This window comes from Tupaia chinensis, unplaced genomic scaffold, assembly GCF_000334495.1.
Source record: "Tupaia chinensis unplaced genomic scaffold, TupChi_1.0 Scaffold000683_1, whole genome shotgun sequence".
In the NCBI taxonomy this organism is placed as follows: domain Eukaryota; kingdom Metazoa; phylum Chordata; class Mammalia; order Scandentia; family Tupaiidae; genus Tupaia; species Tupaia belangeri.
In genome coordinates, this window is record NW_006160206.1 from 1006799 (window position 1) to 1028611 (window position 21813).

The 21813-nt window shown below is 40.0% G+C and overlaps 1 protein-coding gene across 1 annotated transcript in view; it reads left to right on the forward strand.

Moving 5' to 3' along the window:
- EIF3A (eukaryotic translation initiation factor 3 subunit A) overlaps positions 1 to 21813 on the forward strand; it is a 49636-nt gene that overhangs the window by 24674 nt on the left and 3149 nt on the right. The window contains exons 13-21 of the mRNA XM_014592362.2: positions 924 to 1028; positions 1767 to 1880; positions 5717 to 5839; positions 6920 to 7073; positions 8461 to 8645; positions 14504 to 14592; positions 15976 to 16664; positions 20110 to 20311; positions 21067 to 21257. Of these exons, the coding sequence (XP_014447848.1) occupies positions 924 to 1028; positions 1767 to 1880; positions 5717 to 5839; positions 6920 to 7073; positions 8461 to 8645; positions 14504 to 14592; positions 15976 to 16664; positions 20110 to 20311; positions 21067 to 21257 (1852 nt within the window). The remainder of the gene's footprint in view (positions 1 to 923; positions 1029 to 1766; positions 1881 to 5716; positions 5840 to 6919; positions 7074 to 8460; positions 8646 to 14503; positions 14593 to 15975; positions 16665 to 20109; positions 20312 to 21066; positions 21258 to 21813) is intronic.

Consider the following 21813-nt stretch of genomic DNA (forward strand, 5'->3'; position numbering starts at 1 on the left):
GGGAGAGGCTTTTGCTATAGGGCACGTGCGCTCGCCAGAAAGACAGACAGAGAGACAGAAAGCGAGAAATCACCCCCCAGGGGCGATGGCTGCGCCACAGTCTTTTCTCCATTCTCCTCTTAGGATCATGGGCACACACGTACCCCTGCTCGGCATGAGTTTAAGCCACCGGGTCTGAGACTTGAACCACAGTCAACTACATGGGAGTCCAGTGACATAGCCATTACACCATCTACTGGTTCCCCCTGTGTGCTGTTTTTAACCACCATGTATTTATGACTGTAGAGTTTGGGTAGATTGGAAGAGTGAACAATAGATGCTAAGATAATGTGTATTTTCTTTCCTCTGCAATTAAATGGGTTTTAAGGCTGTTGGACAATAGCTCTACGTGTTCTTTTTCTTTTTTGGGGGGAGATTTTTGCTATAGGGTGTGTGCACTTGTGAGAGAGACAGACAACGAGAAATCATTCCCCAGGGGGGATAGCCACACCACAGTCCCATCTCCTCCATTCTCCTCTCAGGATCTTGGGCACACATGCACATGCGTACGGCGTGAGTTTAAGCCACTGGGTCTGGTGCTTTAACTGTGGTTGACTACATGGGAGTCCAGCGACATAGCCATTACACTAACTGCTGGTCCCAGCTTTACATTTTCTAATGAACATCTTTCATGAAAAGTAATTTAGGGAGGCCAGCAAGTGACATAGTGTTTAAGGTGCTGGACTCCCACACAGCCAATGTGTTCCCATTTCTCTGTCTATCGTTTCTCTCTAGTGAGCACGTGTGTCCTATCGTAAACTTAAAATATAATTAAAATTAAATTTAAAATAATTTAGGATTTGATTTTGGTAAGTGGTGTGCCATATTGATAGGCATTTCTTCTGTATCTTTTTTAACAACAATTCATTTGTATTACCTTTCAGGACCTTGAAGAATTGGATCCAGATTTTATCATGGCTAAGCAGGTTGAACAACTAGAAAAAGAAAAGAAAGAACTTCAAGAACGCCTAAAAAATCAAGAGAAGAAGGTAAATGAAAGGAGCAGTAAATGTTTAATGTACCAAATTAAAGCACTTAAAAAAAATAGTTGACCTTTAAGGAAATTCAGGTTTTAGCTGTGTGAGTCCACTTACACCTAGATTTTTAAAAAATACTGTAAATGTATTTTCTCTTCCTTCTTTTGCTTAAATTTAATTTTTTAAAACAACGTTGCATACATGAGGAGGAAAGAGAAAACACTTTCCACAAAGACTCTTGTGTGATCGTCTTTCTCTATCCCTCCAGTCTATCAGGGTCTTGGATGTCCATGCACAGCCATTGTATTTTGAGGGTGACTGAGTATCTGAACCTCAGGTGTCAGCAGTACAGCTCTCAGTATTGCAGTGTAGTACACTGTGGACTGTGCTACCTGGCTGGGTCCTTTAGGTTTTTTTTTTTTCTTTTAAACAATTATTTTATTTAACTTTATTTATTTATTTATATTTGACCAGAGAGGGACGGAATGAGAAATTGAGAGGGCAAGTGAGAAAGTAAACTTCCAGATCCGGGACTTGAGTCATGATCGGCTATGTGGAAGTCCAGTGCCTTTAACCACCACGCCACCTGCCAGCCCCAGGATTTTCTTAATATAGTTTCTTTTTTCTGTTTTATTATGAAAATATAATATATAGTATAAATAGCATACAAAAAAGTGTTATTCAACTGTTACTGGTAAGAATAATTTTGAGTTGAAGGGTAAACTATACATTTGTTTTTATGTCATTCAGATTGACTATTTTGAAAGAGCTAAACGTTTGGAAGAAATTCCTTTGATAAAGAGTGCTTATGAGGAACAAAGAATTAAAGACATGGATCTTTGGGAACAACAAGAAGAAGAAAGAGTAAGTTTTTAATTTTTATAAAATATTTTAGAGTGTAAGCAACAATTAAGTCCTTTGCTAGTAATGCAATTTAGAAACCAGGGTTTCTAAATTGAGTGATTTTTATATTCTTTTGCTAGAGATTGTGTTTTAATGTCTGCTACTAACCCATTGGTGCAAAGATAGATACTTTCACATAGAGATTAAAAATGAAACTAAGGGAGCCAGCAGATGGCTTGTTTAAAGGTGCTGGACTCTCACATGGCTGATTGCAGTTCAAGTCGTGAATCTAGTGGCTTGCTTTCTCACTTTCCATCTTTCTTTCTCTGATCAAACTGGAAAATAGTAAATAAAGTTAAATAAAATAATAATAAAAAGTGAAACTAGGAAGACACAAAGGACAACTGAAAAACTTAGATTTTTTTTTTTCTTTTTTTGGATAGTTTTTTTTGCTATAGGGTGCGTGTGCTCGCCAGACAGAGAGAGAGAGAGACAGAGAGACAGAAAGCGAGAAATCACCCCCCAGGGTGGATGACCATGCCACAATCCCTTCTCCTCCATTCTCCTCTCGGGATCTTGGGCACGCACGCATACGTGCCTGGCGTGAATTTAAGCCACCGGGTCTGGGACTCGAACCGCGGTTGACTGCGTGGGACTCCAGTGACATAGCCGATATGCTAACTGCTGGTCCCAAGTTTTGGATAGTTTTTTTTGCTATAGGGTGCGTGTGCTCGCCAGACAGAGAGAGAGAGAGACAGAGAGACAGAAAGCGAGAAATCACCCCCCAGGGTGGATGACCATGCCACAATCCCTTCTCCTCCATTCTCCTCTCGGGATCTTGGGCACGCACGCATACGTGCCTGGCGTGAATTTAAGCCACTGGGTCTGGGACTCGAACCGCGGTCGACTGCGTGGGACTCCAGTGACATAGCCAATATGCTAACTGCTGGTCCCAAGATTCGTTTTTTTTTTTTTTAATAAAGAATCACTTACTTAATTTTATTTATTATTATTATTGTTGTTATTGTTATTATTATTTTTGTTTGAGCAGAGAAACAGAGAGAGAGGGAGAAAGCAAGCACCAGATCTGGGTCTCGAACTGTAGTTGACCATGTTGGTGTCCAGGACCATAACCACTGTGCTATCTGCTGGACCAAAATCTCAGTTAAAAAAAAAAAAAAGACTTATTTATTATTCTATTTATTTTAATTTGACCAGAGAGAGACAGAGACAGAGAGAGAGAGGGAGGGAGAGAGAGGGAAAGTGAGAAAGCAAACCACCAAGTCTGGCTCTCAAACTGTGATCGGCCATGTGGGAATGTCCAGTTCCTTAACCACCATGCCACCTGCTGGTCACCAAAATCTGTTTTTAAAACAGCATTCTGTACACTTCAATTCAGTTAATTTTATGGTATATGTATACAGTTTTTGGTTTTCAGTTTACTTCCGAATCTTACGACCAACACCACAATCTAATTTTGGAGATATTTCCCAAAAGAAACGACCACTTAGCAGTCACGCCCCATTTTCTCTCTACCACCTCAGTTCTAGGCAGTCACTCATTCTGTCTCTGGATTTGCCTGGAAATTCACATAATGGAGTCATATACTGTGATCGTTTATGGCTAAACAAAAGTTAAATTTTTTTTAAAGAATTATTTTATTTACTTATTTTAATTTGACCAGAGAGAGAAGAAAATGAGAAAGCAAGCTGCCAGATCCTGGACTGCAACCATAATCGGCCATGTGGGAGTTCAGTGCCCTTAACCACCACTCTACCTGCAGGCTGCACAAAAGTTAAATTTAACTTTTTCTTAGTCTCTATTTACCTGAGGATATAAAACCAGAGTTTACCAGTGTTTCTAATAAAATGAAATAAGATGAAAGTGAGCTGATTCTTGATTTAAAAAAAAAAGGCAACCCTAAGTAGGAAATAGTACACATATGTGGGAATGCTGGTGTGGAGAATACAGTCTTTGTTTTCATTTGATTGTTGTCACTTGTAGATTATGATGAGCCTAGTGTTGCCTGTTCTCCCCACAATTTTAAGTTGGAATTTTTATTAGATTTGCTAATAATGGTTTTTGTTAATAATGATATATAAATGGTTACTCTTGATGTGTAAATTATTAAGACTAGAAAAAAGAAAAGCATTGTAGACCAAATCAAATATTTGGGAAGATCTTGGGGCTCCCACGTCTTTTATTAGGGCATAAAACAGAGCCTTTTGTACCGTGCCTTAGTCTCCAGTTTTTTGTTTGTGTGTTTTTTTATTAAAGTTATTTCTTTCATGAGAGAGAGTGATAGATATACATACATACACACACGCGCGCACGCACGTACACGTGGTTTATCCAGGTACTCCCAAGAGGATCTTCACACCAAGGGCCACCCCTAGTTTCAGCTAGCCTGGGTTATGGTCTTCCCAATGTACAGTGAACTTATAGGACACAAACCAAGTAGAACCTTCCCATTTCAGTCCAGTTATGCTACTATTGTGCCATTGACTGGCCCCTCTAACCCTCCCAAATTAAAACAAAAAAATGAAAATTATTTTTGTTGTTATTTTAGAGGTTTTTGCCTTAGGGTACATGTGCCGTTTAGAGAGACACAGAAACAATGAGAGGGAGAGTGAGATATCACCCTCGGGGAGAGGGGCGATGGCCATGCCATAGTCCCTTCTCCCTTCTCTCTTCTTCTGAGTTCTTGGGCATGCACACATGCACGCACATAGACAAACAACACTTGTGAGATTGGTGTGAGTTTCAAACCACCAGGTTCGGGTCTCGAATCTTGGTCATTGGGAGTCCAGCTATGTAACTATGTCACCTGCTGGTCACTTTAATATCTTTTATCCCCCTTTTATTTGCCACAATTTGCTGGAGGACAGCTGTGCTCACTGTGTGCATGTGTGGTGGGGGGATAGATAAGTAGAGAGGGAAAGTCAAAGCACCCCCATGGGGGATAACTACATTGCAGTCTCTTCTCCATTGGGAGTTTGAGTGGGTGTGCTCCAGGCTTATTTCCTAAGTCAGGTCTGATAATTCAACTGTGCACTTGATCATATATGATCCAGTCCCCCACCCCACTTGCTGGCCCGGTTTTTGGTTTGTTTGCTCATTTTTGACATGGGACACAAGTGCTCACTGGAGAAAGAGGGGACCTGGGGGGCACGTGCAGTTTGATCACCCCTCCAGGGAGGGGATGGCCAGTGTGCAGCACCTTTTCTTCTGTTGTCTCTTAGGATTTTAGCAGACACGCACACACGCCTGTCATGTTCTTAAAGACTCATGGTTTGAAACTTGAACTGCGCAGTTGGTCAAATTGATATCCAACCACCCTAACCACCATACACCTAGCTAGCCCTGTAATCAGTTTTTCAGGAATAAGTACTTCAAAAAATTATATTTGTTTAATTCCATTTGCTATTATTATTATTTAATGTGACCAGAGAGAGAGAGAGAGAGAGGGCGAAAGGGAAAGTAAGAACGCAAGCCACTAGGTCCAGGACTCAAATTGTGGTTGGCCGTGTGGGAGTCCTGCATCCTAATCACCATGCCACCTGCTGGTCCCAGGAATAGGTACTTTTATAGTACAGTTTCTCCTTTATAAAAATTTTCAATACTATGAGGATATAATAACTGTATCTTATGGATTTCTCAGGACAGTTTTATTCATTTCTTGTCTTTAATTGCCTTCTTGGATGCACCTGATGATAGGTCACACTTCCATTTTTATGGGACGAGGGAAGAGGCAGAGGAGATTTTGATTTTTTTCATGAAAAAATCAGTTATTTGGGGTAAATTAGTAATTGAATAATGAGTGCTTTGAAATTCAACTGCGTATCGTGTACTTTCAGATTACTACAATGCAGCTAGAACGTGAAAAAGCTCTTGAACATAAGAATCGGATGTCACGAATGCTTGAAGACAGAGATTTATTTGTGATGCGACTTAAAGCTGCACGGCAGTCTGTTTATGAGGTGAAGTTACTGGTTTTAGGGGAGATGTTATTCATGAGCTCTTGAGTTTTGTCTTGAGTCTTTATTACAGTGGTAATTCTGGGTTAACATGTACAATAGTCATTGAAAAGTATTTTAGAGGAAAATTTGGAAAACATTTTGAAAGCTGTATCAATTTTATAAGCCTATTTTCTTCCTTCAAAGAGACAAAGAAAGGGAGAAACAGGCATCCCCAACAGGGTCACCACATCCTGATCCACCCCCACACTGAGCCTACCTGGACCACAAGCATACACTTGCATGCCAGTGTGCTCAGGGAGGTCCTGGGATACAAACCCAGGATCTTTTCTGTGTGTGTCTGGACAAAGTTTTCTAAAGTTAAAGCTTTGTTTATGATGCCGTCTCCTTTGATACAAGCTTTTGTTTATTGTTTGATTCAGAAGTAAGGAAAACTAGATCACATTGCTTTGAAATCACCACTTGTCCCCTATTGGCGGGTTACTATGCCAAAATCCCTTTTCCTCCCTTCTCTTCCTGGGATTTTAGGAGAGGTTTTTTTTGCTATAGGGCGCGTGCACTCACCAGACAGACAGCCACGCTGCAATCCCTTCTCCTCCATTCTCCTTTCTGGATCTTGGACACGCAAACACATGTGCCCAGCGTGAGTTTTAAGCTACCTGGTCTGGGACTCGAACCGCGGTTGACTACATGGGAGTCCAGTGACATTGCCATTACGGTAACTGCTGGTCCCTCTTCCTGGGATTTTGGGCACACACATACACAAATGGTGTGTTGATTTTTCAGGACTGCAGCCACAGAGTCAGCCATGTGGGATCTAGCACCTTAACCACTATGCCACCTGCTCGTACAATTTTATTATTTTGTATAAAGGTATAACCCAGTGGATGTAGATGATATTGTAAACAGTTTAAATTTTTGTAAATTTAGCATGCTGATTAACATTGACATATCTGGAAGTTCTCATTTTTTTTATTTTTGTGGAACCAAGAAGTTTGAGTCAGTTGTAAACTTAAAAGCTTACTGCTAGTATTTTAACTAGTGAATGTGTGTATTTTTCTTTTTGTAACTATTCAATTCCAGGAAAAACTTAAACAGTTTGAAGAGCGATTAGCAGAAGAAAGGCATAATCGTTTGGAAGAACGCAAAAGGCAGCGGAAAGAAGAACGCAGAGTAACTTACTACAGAGAAAAGGAGGAGGAGGAACAGAGGAGGGCAGAAGAGCAAATGCTAAAAGGTAACTTAATATTGGGTTGTCAGAAAAGTGATAACTCATTCTTAACTAGAAAAACATTGAAAAATACATCATGACTTTTCTGACAACCTATTAGATTATGGTCAGGGAGGCGGTAGTAGTACAAAGTGGATGTTCGTTTCCGTCTCCAGTGATTTTATTTTAAAAAATAGAGGAATTAGGATAATTGATCTCTTAGTGCTGTAACTGATAAGATCTCAGAACCTAGTTTGTCATATCTGAAGATGTTATGTTCTCTGCTTGCTTGTGTCCACATTTCAATGTTCTTTTAAAATGAATGCTATCATTTTGTTCTTAACACTGTATCCTGTGCCACATTTACATTTGTTGAGGAATGCATGCCAGGTGAAGGCTTTCAGGTGATCCTGTATCTGGTGTCCTCGATGGGTAGGAATAGATGCTCAGGAATGGGAGAGGGACTTTAGTGTAGTTTTCTTTTTCTTTTTCTTCTTTTGGAGAGATTTTCACTATAGATTGCGTGCGCTCACTAGACAGAGAGAGACAGAGAAAGAAAGCGAGAAATCACCCCCCAGAGGGGATGGTCACGCCGCAATCCCTTCCCCTCCATTCTCCTCTCGGGATCTTGGGCATGCATGCACACGCGCCCGGCGTGAGTTTTAAGCCACCGGGTCTGGGATGCGAACCGTGGTCTACTACGTGGGAGTCCAGCGACATAGCCATTACGATAACTGCTGGTTCCCTTTTTTTTTTTTTTAATACATTTTTTGCCAGAGGGCCCCTGTGTTCCCCATGGTGGGGGTTGGGAGGAAAGGGGACAGAGTACCAGTGGTGTTGGCCACATTGTGATCCCTTTTCCATTTCTTTGTTCTGTTGGAATTGGGCTTGCACACGTGTATGGTCTGTTTTCAAACCATGTAAGTTGCCCATGTGGGATCTAGCAGGGCATGGAGCCAGCCTCATTCACAAGACTTTTAACATTTTTAAATATTGCTATAGTGTGTATGTATTTCTCAGAGAGAAGGAAAGTGACAAAGCACTCCCTGGGAGGATGGCCCCCCATCCATCCCTTCTCTTCCCAAGATTTTAGGCATATATTAATGCACACACACCTGGTGTGGTTTTCGAGCTGCCAGGTATGGGACTTGAACTGCACAGTTGGCCGTGTGGAATCCAGCTTCCTTAACCACCACTTCAGAGGCTGGCCCTACAAAACCATTAATGTTGAGTAACATAATACTTGTTTTCTCTTACCGTCTTCTGCCATTTAACTGAGAGGAAACTATTTTAAAATTCTCCAAGTTTGTTCTAATATGTGCTGCCTATTTAATACCAGAGAAATAGATCTAGCACTGGAAAACAGATAAGGATAGGAAGTACACTTAATAACCTAATAAATTTGTATGTGTAGAGCGAGAAGAGAGAGAGCGTGCTGAACGAGCCAAACGTGAAGAAGAGCTACGAGAGTATCAAGAGAGGGTCAAAAAATTAGAAGAAGTGGAAAGGAAAAAACGCCAAAGGGAATTGGAAATTGAAGAAAGAGAACGTCGTAGAGAGGAAGAGAGAAGACTCGGTGATGACCCACTGTCTAGGAAGGTAAGTATAGAAATGATAGAATTTTTTCTGTTTTAATGTGATGTTATAAACTGATAAAATATGTGTATTTTGAATAGTACCTGTGGGCTTAATGTGTTTAATCTCACAAAGCGGGAGTTTTAGAGGCTTTAGACTAGTCAGGAATATGAAGGTCTTCTAAGAAGTTCATGGAAAATGTGCATTATCAAAAATCTGCATATATTTAAAAAATTTTTTGCACCAAAGTAAACTCATGCTTTAATTCCATTTTTCCAGACTTACTGAAGCTTTCTTGTACTTGACAATAAGAATGAGTATCTTGAAACCAAGAGTTTTGTTCACAGCACTTCTTAGTACTACAGAACAGGGTCTATACTTGAGTCCCTTGAAAGAAGGGAATGTGAATTTGGTGGGTGGGCAGCGTCAGCATCAACATCAGCATCAGCATCAGCATCACCATAGCCTGGGAGCTATAATGCAGCTTTACAGGCCTATCCCAAACCTTAATCAGAATCTGCAGTTTATGACTTCATGTGGGTCAGCTTGCAGAGCATCATATCATGTTTTATTGCTGCGTTACCATTTGGTCCCTCTTGATTTGTCTTTCAGTCTTGTATATGGCCCTAGCCAAAGAGAGGGAGAAGGCATCCCCTGAATGGGACGTGTTTATGCTGTAATCCCTTCTCGTTCACCTCTCCATCTTGTCAGGATTTTGGGTACCCATGTGCCTGGCCTGTTTTTCAAGCCTTGGGGGCTAGAATTTTAACCGTGGTCAGCCATGTGACATCTGTCTCCATTAACCACTAGGATACAGGGCTGGTGGCATTTCCTTTATTTGTAATATGCATTCATGTTCAAATTGACCTAGGTTCCCTCTTCTTTCTTGTTTTCTTTTGAATTCCCTCCTCTGGTGGATAGTGTTGTCACCCATTATAACAGATTTTAATTTATCCCTCCTTTTTTACCTATCCCTTCCTGTATTAATGACTTAATTCAGATTTTTCTTTTGCCTGTATTACTCTCTTGTCTCCTTACTAGTCTGCCTGTTAATAATCATATCCTAGCTTCAGACCTTTTACATTGTGGCCCATTTGATTTTTTTCATAGTGTGTTTGCCCTTACACTTACTCTTTGATTTCAACCTTTCTTTGATTGATACTGGGAGCCAAATTTAACACATGCTTTAACATTTAGAGCCTTCATGTTTGCTCCCTTTTCATCTTTCGTCTGTCAACAGTTTCTCCTTGGTCACCATGCTCCAGTCATTCTGGGGTAGTTTTTGGTCTTAGGTATCTGTGATATTTATCTGCATGCTACTGCTTTTGTTTGAGATGTAGCCACTTTGCTTTTTACACAGAACATTGCTTGTTACTCTTATTTTTATCACTAGAGGGTCTGTGCTTGCCAGAGAGAGGACAAAGAGAGAAAGCACCTCCCTAAGGGATGTGATCCTCATCCAGTTCTTTTTCCTCTGTTTCTCTTATCACTGGCTGGAGAGACAGATAGACAGAAAGTAAGAAATCACTGGCCAGAGTGGATGGTCATACTGCAATCCCTTCTCCTTCATTCTTCTCTCAGGATCTTGGGCATGCACACACATGCACCCGACATGAGTTTAAGCCCCCAGGCCTGGCATTTGAACTGAGGTCTACTACTTGGGAGTCCAGCAACGTAACCATTATGCCGTCTGGTGGTCCCCAGAGTGTGTATTCTTTAAACTGCCAAGGCTAGGATTTGAACCTCAGTTGGCCCTGTTGGAATTGGCTCCCTGTGCACTACACTTTAACCACTGCACCATGGGGCTGCTCTGATAATTACTTTTGGGGGAAAAAAAAGGCATGATGTCATCAGTATCTCAAGGATTTCTTTTGTGCCTTTTCTTCTCTTTTATCTGTGCCACACTAGTATCGAGTGCATATCCTTGTGGCAGGATCTCATGCAGTAGTTATCTCTGTGGTCTTTAGTTTCTGTCTTAGGTGTGGGTAGATTTTTAGTTTGGTTACTCTTGTTGCTAATCTCTAATTTTATTTCCAGAGCTGGAACTTCTTAGGAAAGTGAGGAAACTTACCAGCTGTGGTTATGAAGTTCCAACTTTTTCATTTGTTGTAGTTAGCATGTGAAAATCTGTGTTTTTGTTCATTTTCAACCTCCTCCTATTTTGTGGTCAAACCCTTCCTTCCCTTCTGTCTTTGTTCTGCTTGCATTTTACGTTGTAACTACTATAGTTTTGTATTTAACATGTAGTTTGGAACTTTTTATTTGTGTGTTCCTGATAACTCTTCCTTTTTCTTTAATCCAAATTTAAGAACTTTTCCCAGATCATTTTTAATTTTCTCTGTGATTACTGTGAATTTTCCCCAAATGTGTCTGAACTTTCACAGTGTAGATTGAGATAACTTTTATACTTTATATTTTATTGTAGTGAGCTATAATATTACAACATGTTGTCTTTCTACTTTAGACTCATTTAACAGTTGCTTACAAGTTCTGCAGTCATGTAGGCAAACAGTTCTCAAATGTGTTCACACTTTATCATGTTTTTTTTTTTTTTGTCCTTTAGGGATACTTTTTCTGGGGGAGATTATCTTTTTAATTTTTCTTCAGAATGTCATTGTGTATGTGGGAAAAGAGGTTTTGTTTTTCTCACGCAGTTGAACAATGGATCAATGATTTGTGCAGTTCAAAATTATCTTCTCAGAAATTTAGAGACCTTTTACAGAGGGGAGGATTCTTGATATGAGTCTCGTGCTTGTAACTTGTGTAGATACTGTTTTACTCCTTACTTTCTCTATCCTTGCAGTAAAGGGAGTTCAAAATTTCTCTTGAGACTTTTGAGGACTTACATAGTCTTTTTTTGTTATCCTTTTTGGTACTTTTGCCTTTTTAGTCAGGAAATTAAGTCTCCCTTAAGATAAAATTTTCTTCACTTAGAAAACTTTTCTTTTTCTCTACTTACTGTTGCCTTTTCAGAATCTTTATATCATTTTAATATTTCTTCTAGTCTTTTCATTTCTTTGTCCTTCTGTATGAAGTTTTCTGAAATCCCTGGTCAGTTTATTTCTTCAGCAGCAGGGTACATTCTGCTGGTTTATCTGCTGAGTTTAAGATATTTTGACATTCCTGTTAGAATTGCATCTTTATGTCTCTTTAATGTCTGTCATAGCCCTTAAAAATCTTTCAATTCTAATTTTTGTACCATATCCTTTAATAACTTAAGTTCTTCATTGACTGTAATTCACAAGGCAATTGTGAGGGCTAGGAGACACTCGGTGTCTTCAATGTTGATGTTCTTTCCATCATAGTGACCATAAATTACGTAATCTGTAAAATTTGTATTTTCTCAAACAATACCTATTTGGGTACGTCTCTTAAATAACCCCCAATTCAAAATATGAGAGCCCAGTCAGTATCTATGGTGGCTGGGGACCCATTTAACTGGGCCACTCTTACTGTTTTATTTACCTGCTTCTCATCTCTATTTGTTAATGGAGGGTTTCATAACCAAATATGATGCTGAACATTTTTACATAAAGGTCCTCTTATTCATAAACTGTTCAGTATTATAGGTTATTTTCAGCATTGTAGATTTTAAATTTTATTTTATTCTTCCCATCTCCCTATCTAGTGTTAAATTATCTTCCAGAAAATTTTTTTTTTTTAAGTTTCCAGAAGGACATATGTGCTCATGGGGATGAGGGGTGGGGAAACCACCCCTCAATGGGATATGGTCATCCCATAATTCCTTCTTCATTTCGTCATCCTGTTGGGATTTTTAGGCATGCCTGTACATGTGCCTGGCATATTTCCCAAGCCCTCTTGGGGCTGGGATTCAAACTATAGTGGGCCATATGGGATCCTGCTCCCTTAACTATCAAGCCTCAGGACTATTCCTGGAAAGTTGTAATGTGTCTGGTTGTGGTGTTTAGTTACATTTGTAGGAGCAGTTAAGCTGTGTCAGAGGTGATTAAAATTGCATAGACTCATAGAAAGGTGGTATAATTTAAGCACCCCAATCCAAAAATCCAAAGTCTAAAATGTCCCCACTTCTCAAACTTATTGAGCATCCAATGCAGTACAAATGAAAATTTTCCAACAATTATTTACTTAATTTTATTAATTATTATTATTATAAAGAGAAGAGAGAGAGAGAGAGACAGACAGAGTGAGAAAGAAGGTGAGAAAGTAAGCCACCAGGTCCAGGATTTGAACTGTGGTCTGCCATGTGGGAGTCCGGGAGTCCAATGCCCCAACCATCATGCCACCTGCCAGTCCCCAGTCTGAACCTAAGGTGTCATAGCCAAGAACATTGTAGTACGGGGCCAGCAGGTGGTGTGGTGGTTCAGGGTGTTGGACTCCCACATGGCTGACCGCTGTTCGAATCCTGTACCTGGCAACTTTGCTTGCTCACTTTTCTTCCTCCTTCTCCCTCACCTTTCTCTCTCTTTCTCTCTCTCTCTGGTCAAATAAATAAGTTCAATAAAATTATTAAAAAAAAAAAAACCCAAAACACTGAAAAAAAATAGTGTATAAATTACCTTAAGGCTAGGTATGTAAGTTATATATTGAACTTAAATTAATTTCATATTCAGAATTGAGCCTCATTTCCAAGCTATCTCATGTGTCTCAAAATTCAAAAATCCTAATTTTTTTTTAAGAGATTTTTGCTATAGGGCGTGTGTACTCGCTGGGGAGACCGAGAGACAGAAAGCGAGAAATCACTCCTGCAGTCCCTTCTCCTCCATTCTCCTATCAGGATTTTGGGCACTGTGCACACGCACCTGGTATGAATTTTAAGCTGCCGAGTCCGAGACTCAAACTGTAGTCGACTATGTGGGAGTCCAGCAACATAACCATTACACCATCTGCTGGTCCCAAAACCCTGAATTTTTGGTCCTAAGCATTTCAGATAAGATAAATTTAGCCCAAACAAGATTTACATTTTTACCATGAGGGCATCGAATATCTTGATATGTTTTTCATAATATTTAGCATGACAGCATAATTTTTTGAAGAGAGAATTACTGTAATGTAACCCCTAGTAGGTATTTCATTCATTCCACCTATTTTTACTCAATATGTACTGTGGTATGATGTCCATTTCAGGGCAGTTGTCATTTTTTGAGGGAGTATGTCAAATCTCTAGGTAAGCATTCCCAGGTTGCTTTCCAGTGGTGGTTTATCAGGGCATGTAGCTACTTCACTTAGGAAAACCGGTTTTATTGTAAGGTCTTCTAATTTAAGATTCAAAAGCAAATTTTTTACCTCCCTTTTTTATATTTTTTCATGTAAGTACAAAAATGGTTGAATGTGTAATATAGCCAGAACTCACTTAGCAAATGACCTACCTGTTTAATGACTAATTGAACTTACGGACTTAACACCCAGTCCTCCAATATGGGGACTCCCCTCTCTCAGTCTGTGTGCATCTCAGGAATACCCTTTCTCAGTTTTTGTCTTGTTCTTGCAGTCAGTCAGTATTTACTATACAAAATGTTAGTAACCATGCAAAACTTCATATTTTGTTTATAAATTTGTACTTTATTGTGTACTCATAGTATTCCGAATAAAAAGGATTACACTGAGTTTACGTTTTTGTGGTATGTCTTGTCGCTTTCTGGCACTTATCAAATGTAAATGTTTGGGTAGAATTAAGTTATTCTAGTGTGGTGTCCCGTGGTATCTACTGAAAAATAAATCCCTTACGGTGCCACAGGACACCATAGGACAAAAGCTCTGTGCTTTTTGACCAGCTGATGTGACAACATAGACCTAGTTAGTTGTAGGGACAGAACTTGGTCATTAAGTGAGCAGGGCTTGTACTGGCAGTTGTGATGGTAATCTTGTCACTGTAATGCTTCTTGTTAACTCTGTTGAATTAGGACTCTCGTTGGGGAGACAGAGATTCAGAAGGCACATGGAGAAAAGGCCCTGAAGCAGATTCTGAGTGGAGACGAGGCCCACCAGAGAAGTAAGTAGAGCCATGGAAAATGGTATACTTAATCTGAAGCCCTTTATAAGTATCTTACCCTAGTGGCTTTTTTCTTTGGGGGGGTGGGGAGGTTTTTGCTATAGGGGGTGTACTCTCACCAGAAATACAGAGAGACAGAAAGCGAGAAATCAACCCCCAGGGGGGATGGCCACAATGCAATCCCTTCTCCTCCATTCTCCTTTTGGGATCTTGGGCAGGCATGCACACATGCCTGGTGTGAGTTTAAGCCACCGGGTCTGGGACTCGAACTGTGATCAAATACATGGGAGCCCAATGACATAGCCATTACGCTAACTGCTGGTGCCATCATCAGTGGCTTTTTAATAGGGTTTATTTTGTAGGGATGGGGAAAGGGTCAGGAGGGATTATAGTTTACTTGAACCTTATTGTGATTACTGACTTCTAAACACCTTGAAAAATTGCATGCTTCAGATTTTTTATTTAAATACTGGCCAGTATTGAGTTTGGAGTATGAATAAACAGTTCCATAAAGCATTTCTTTTCCTTGAGATTTCCTGAGTCAACTAAACCGTCCTTTAAAATAACTGCTAATAGTAGGCAAGGGTGCTGGCTCTAATTCCTGTACCGAAATTAAGTTTAGACTCAGCCACAGTGGTGCACAGGAAACGCCACCACTTGGGAGGCAGGGAACTACGTGGAGGCTCAGCCTGTGGACCACCTTGAATATGCTGGGTAGAGTTGGATTCCCCTGTAATTTAGCTCATCAGGAGGCTGCGGCAGGAGTATTGTGATCCAGAGAAACTATCAAAATACTATCCTACCCTTCATTCACTTAGCCCCATAAAGAGGGAAAAAATGTCTAGAAAGCTCACTGCAAAAGATTTAGAAATTGCCACAGTACTCCTAGTAAAGCGCAGATGCACTTTTAGGCAGTTGTCTTCTTGGTCTGTTTGTTGAGGTAAGATAATAGATTTCATGTTATATTTTATTAGGAGAACATATATTTTATTTTCAGATGTAAGATGAATAAATTTAGTGAGTTTTCTTTTCTTTTTTTTTTTTGAGGGAGATTTTTGTTGTAGGGCGGTGTGCTTGCCAGAGAGGGAGGGACAGAGAGTGAGAAATCACCTCCCGGGGGGATTGACTACACCGCAGTCCCTTCATTCTCTCAAGATCTTGGGCACGCATACACATGTGCCCAGGGTGAGCTTTACGCCACCAGGTCCAGGACTTGAACTGCGGTCAACTACATGGGAGTCCAGTGACATAACCATTGTGCCATCTGCTGGTCCCAAAATTAGTGAGTTTTAAAAGCAAGTGAAGTTAAAGTTAATTTCCAAAGGGTCATATATATCTTTTAAAAAATTGCTCTTAAAAAAAGTGTGACTTGCTCCTCTGTAGGGAATGGAGACGTGGAGAAGGGCGAGATGAGGACAGGCCTCTTAGAAGAGATGAAGAAAGACCAAGGCGCTTGGGAGAAGATGAAGAGAGAGAATCTGCTCTTAGACCTGATGATGATCGGATTCCCCGGCGAGGCATGGATGATGACAGAGGCCCCAGACGTGGTCTGGATGAAGATCGGTTCTCTCGCCGTGGGGCAGACGATGACCGGCCTTCCTGGCGTAATGCGGATGATGACAGGCCTCCCAGACGAATTGCAGATGAGGACAGAGGGAGCTGGCGTCATGCAGATGATGACAGACCACCTAGACGAGGACTGGATGAGGATAGGGGAAGCTGGCGAACTGCTGATGAGGACAGAGGACCGAGACGTGGAATGGATGAGGACCGGGGGCCAAGGCGAGGAGGTGCTGATGATGAGCGATCATCCTGGCGTAATGCTGATGATGACCGGGGCCCAAGGAGGGGCTTGGATGAAGACCGGGGTCCCAGGCGTGGGTTAGATGATGATCGAGGACCTTGGAGGAATGCTGATGATGATAGAATTCCGAGACGCAGTGCAGATGATGACCGGGGGCCTTGGAGAAACATGGATGACGACCGGATGTCGAGACGTGCTGATGATGATCGGATCCCAAGACGGAGTGATGATTCAAGACCTGGTCCCTGGAGACCATTTGTCAAGCCAGGTAAAATTTTTGTATTTACAAAGGTAAATTGGATGTATTACAGAATCTGTTTGATGTGTTTACCTCTATTAATAGAAGGAAATATTTTAATGGATAAATAACAGATTGGGCTACGTTAGCACTTTCTGGATCTTTCATTGTTCATTCAGTGTCCGTGCCTCAACTTCTTTATGAAAAGTTTGTCTTCAGTGTTCTGCATTCTGAAACAAAAATAATCTCATCCCTCTTTCTTTAGTGATAGTAGTCTCTTTATTTTCCTTCTGGTGTGTTTACTGAATCTTTGAAGATTGCTTCTATGCCCATCCTTTAAGTACTGGTATGTTCTTCAGGTTCTATCCAGCCTGATAATGGCTGTCCTGCACATAGCCATGTGATACCTTGCTCTCTTAACTACTGGGCCATGAGGCCAGCCCTCCAAGAACTTTTTTGAAATCCCCTTATATACATGTCTGTGATATACACGTAATTACCACCACTTTCAGGTGATTTCTGCATACTACTTTCTGGTGACATCTGTATATTGTACACAGTACACCTCCATTTGGAATTCTCATAGTTCAAACTGAATCTGTCCAAAACTGGATATACACAAACACACACCTACTTGTGCTCTCTTCAGGAGTACCACTATCTATTCAACAGTATAAGCTAGAAATCTGGAAGGTTTTTACTCTGGTTTCTATTTATTTTTTGTATTGGGTATTTATTTAATGTCTTTCTGCTGTTCCTTAAGTCTACCCCCTTCTCTTCCTGCTGCTTACATGGGTCTGGACATCATGGTTTTTTCTTCGAATTCTTGTACTTGGCTCATCCCCATCAGTTCTGCTTGTTGTATAGTAAACAGCCATTCATTTCGAGGAGCAGCTTCCTTGCCTTTACCGTTAGTGATTTCTGTTGTATACTTCTTGTCTTTTCTAGTCTGAATTCATCCTACTGTTCTGCTGTGTGACCTTGGACAAATAAATTTACTTTTCTCTGCCTCATGGTAAATGGGGTTCATACCACGGTAGATGCTTATTAATAAGTTCATGGTAATTATGTTTTATGTAGTTGCCATTTAATGCTGAACTATTGCTCCTAGAAGAAAGGTTTCTGTGAGCTTCTGGGTACGACATTTTTGTCAACTAACTTAATACATAGTCATGTTTAATGTATTTGTTTAAAGATACCATATTTAATACATATTCTTAAATTGTTAATTTTGAATTCTTGGCCAACGGTACTATAATTCATGCCTGAATGGAGCTTATCTAACCTGTGTATTTTCTCCCTGAGGCACATCCTGGCTTTGTGCTTAGGCAACACTAGAGAGAATATTAGCATTGGCCTTGGAAGCCATTTAAAACCATCACATTTCCACCCAAAAAATCACAAAGATGTTGAAAAACATGACACTCTACATAGACTCCAAAAAGGACACTTTACAAAGAAAGCGGAAACAAGGGCAGTGATGTCTGCCTCAACTGGCAGTGTATTCAGGCAACTCTTTCTGCTGCTCTGAGCTAACCCCATGGCCTGATAGTTAAGGGAGGTGTATCCCACATGGTTGGTGCTGACCCTGCCAGCTTGAAAAAAAATGTGAGGTGCCTGTGTGGGTGTGCCCCAAATCCTCACAGGACATAGGAAGTGGAAATTGTGGTGTGACCGTGCCCTTCTCTGTCTCCTTACCCCTCTGCCTTTCTTCCTCCCACCCCACCCGCGCAACTAAGCACCAATGTGCACTCTAGCACATTCAAAATACATATATGTAATTGTTTTGGTGCTCATTATGTGTCTGCAGGTGACTATAAAAGTGCCATGAGTATTTTAAGGTTATAAACAAATTAGCAAGTAAGCAAAATTTACAAAATACGGGCTCTGTGAGCAATGAGCATCAACTACTTATCTCAGAGGTACTATAGGATTGAGTTAATATAGGCAGAGGGTTTAGTAATGCTTTGGCATGTAGGAATGTTAGTGTTATTTAATAATAATTATTAGCATTGCAGCTATAATACACCTTCATGAAAAATCTTTGCTTTCTCTGGCCTGTGCGTACATGAAAAATGTTCTTTTATAAAGGCATCCCTTGGATTAAACTGGGCAGGATCAAAGGATTTGTCCTTTTTATTGACTGTATTGGACATGGTAAATGGTGGAGGACAGGACTATTACTTCTTTTGGGGCTGTGAAGGCTTTGAAAATGTTGTAAGGTACAAAGTGAACTTTAATTGGGATACTATCAGAGAAAATTGCTTAAAGAAGTGATCTGTTTACCATCTCAGCATATTTTATACTTGAGATCTTTTCGTGTACTGGAAAAATTAGAAGTTTATCAGTGCTTGTTTTATTTAATGGAACTCTCAACCCAGACCACTTTAAGTTTTCTATAGACATGTAAGTTAGGAAAAAACCTGTTAATGATGCCTGATCAGTAACATACACAACCTTACTTTTTTTTAAATGTGAAGTTGGAGTGCTTAAACTAGCATTTAGAATGGTGATAAATTAATGCCAAAATTATGATCTATTTGATTGTCAGTGACCGTGCCCTTCTCTGTCTCCTTACCCCTCTGCCTTTCTTCCTCCCACCCCACCCGCGCAACTAAGCACCAATGTGCACTCTAGCACATTCAAAATACATATATGTAATTGTTTTGGTGCTCATTATGTGTCTGCAGGTGACTATAAAAGTGCCATGAGTATTTTAAGGTTATAAACAAATTAGCAAGTAAGCAAAATTTACAAAATACGGGCTCTGTGAGCAATGAGCATCAACTACTTATCTCAGAGGTACTATAGGATTGAGTTAATATAGGCAGAGGGTTTAGTAATGCTTTGGCATGTAGGAATGTTAGTGTTATTTAATAATAATTATTAGCATTGCAGCTATAATACACCTTCATGAAAAATCTTTGCTTTCTCTGGCCTGTGCGTACATGAAAAATGTTCTTTTATAAAGGCATCCCTTGGATTAAACTGGGCAGGATCAAAGGATTTGTCCTTTTTATTGACTGTATTGGACATGGTAAATGGTGGAGGACAGGACTATTCTTTTGGGGCTGTGAAGGCTTTGAAAATGTTGTAAGGTACAAAGTGAACTTTAATTGGGACACTATCAGAGAAAATTGCTTAAAGAAGTGATCTGTTTACCATCTCAGCATATTTTATACTTGAGATCTTTTCGTGTACTGGAAAAATTAGAAGTTTATCAGTGCTTGTTTTATTTAATGGAACACTCAACCCAGACCACTTTAAGTTTTCTATAGACATGTAAGTTAGGAAAAAACCTGTTAATGATGCCTGATCAGTAACATACACAACCTTACTTTTTTTTAAATGTGAAGTTGGAGTGCTTAAACTAGCATTTAGAATGGTGATAAATTAATGCCAAAATTATGATCTATTTGATTGTCAATCTGTTTTTGAGTGGACAAAAATATTTTGCTTCTATATAAAAACGTAGGTGGATGGAGAGAGAAAGAAAAAGCTAGAGAAGAAAGTTGGGGTCCACCTCGAGAATCAAGACCACCGGAAGAACGTGAATGGGATAGAGAAAAAGAACGGGAGAGAGATAATCAAGATCGTGAGGAGAACGACAAGGACCCTGAAAGAGAAAGGGACAGAGAGAGAGATGGGGATCGAGAAGATCGCTTCAGAAGACCTAGGTTTGATGTTTTAATAATGCTGTTTGTACAGTTGTAGTTAGCATTTTCTTAAGGCCTCTCCTATTATCCCAAACTGTTTTTTAGAAATAGTGCTCATCCTTTTCTCTTCATTTAGAATCAGTCTTAGAATCATGGTGCAGATTTAAAAATTCAAGAGGTCATCTAATAACACTGTCTCATAAAGTGAAAAAATTGAAGTTTCAACTGTGTCACTGTCCACAGGTTGTATTGGCTGTTTGGGAATGGAACCAGTCTAGGCGGTTTTAGCAGTCCATTGTTTTTTTTTCCTATAGTTAGGGCAGTCGGTTTTACTTCCTTTAATTTAGCAGAAGCCCCTTTACTTATATTAGTGGTAAAAGTTCTAGCTTGCTCCCTTTGCCAAAGTGGCTTTGTACTGATAAATCTAGACCAGCACTGTTACATACTGTTTTCTGCATGAAAGTGTTCTGTATCTGTATTATCATCCATTCTGGTAGCCAGCAGGCACATTTGGCACTTGGAATGTGGTTAGTACTGTGGAGAAAATGTCTTGGCTTTATTTTAATTAAGTTTAAGTAGCTATATGTGGGTAATGGCTACTGTGAGACAGCATAGACCTAGGTGTTCTTGCCATTCCTGGGGTATCAGATTGAGGTCAAGGTAGGAATTTATTTAAACTTTGTCCCTGTTTTATTTGTAAATTCTTAGCACTGACTTGTGTATGATGTATTCACTTAAAATTATGTAGTATAACTTGTCATTTTAAATGACTACAGGGATGAAGGTGGCTGGAGAAGAGGGCCAGCTGAGGAATCTTCGAGCTGGAGAGATTCAAGTCGCCGTGATGATAGGGACAGGGATGACCGTCGTCGTGAGAGAGATGATCGACGCGATCTAAGAGAAAGACGAGATCTCAGAGATGACAGAGACCGGAGAGGACCTCCTCTCAGATCAGAGCGCGAAGAAGGTAAAGCAGTTACATAGTCACTGACGTACTAGAGAACCATCATTTCTTGGGGAAATTTTGGGTTTTGCTTCATTATCTTATAAATTTGTGTGAACACCAAAAATAAGATAAATAGTTGATATCTAGTCAATTTAGACTTTGTGGTTCTCTTATACTTACTCAGTGGTGAAGCTGCGTAAGGAGCTCATCTCAATTCAAGATACAGAAGTAGAGTAACTAAATTGGATAGTAAACAATATATAGATAAATTTACTTACTGAAGAGTCTATCAGTTACTTAAAAGGTAGATTCTGTCACTTAAGCTCAACATGAAAACATTCTTTCTCTGAAACGATAACAGTGAAAATATTTTTAAAAATGTTTAAAATGCCTAGTACAAGGGCCAGCAGGTGGCATGGTGGTTTAGGTGATGGACTCCCACACGACTGACTATGGTTTGAGTCTTGGATTTGGTGGCTTGCTTTCTCATTCTTTCTCTCTCTCTCTCTCTCTCTCTCTCTCTCTCTCTCGAACTCTCACGATCTATCACTTTAGAAGATAGAAGAATAATAATGAT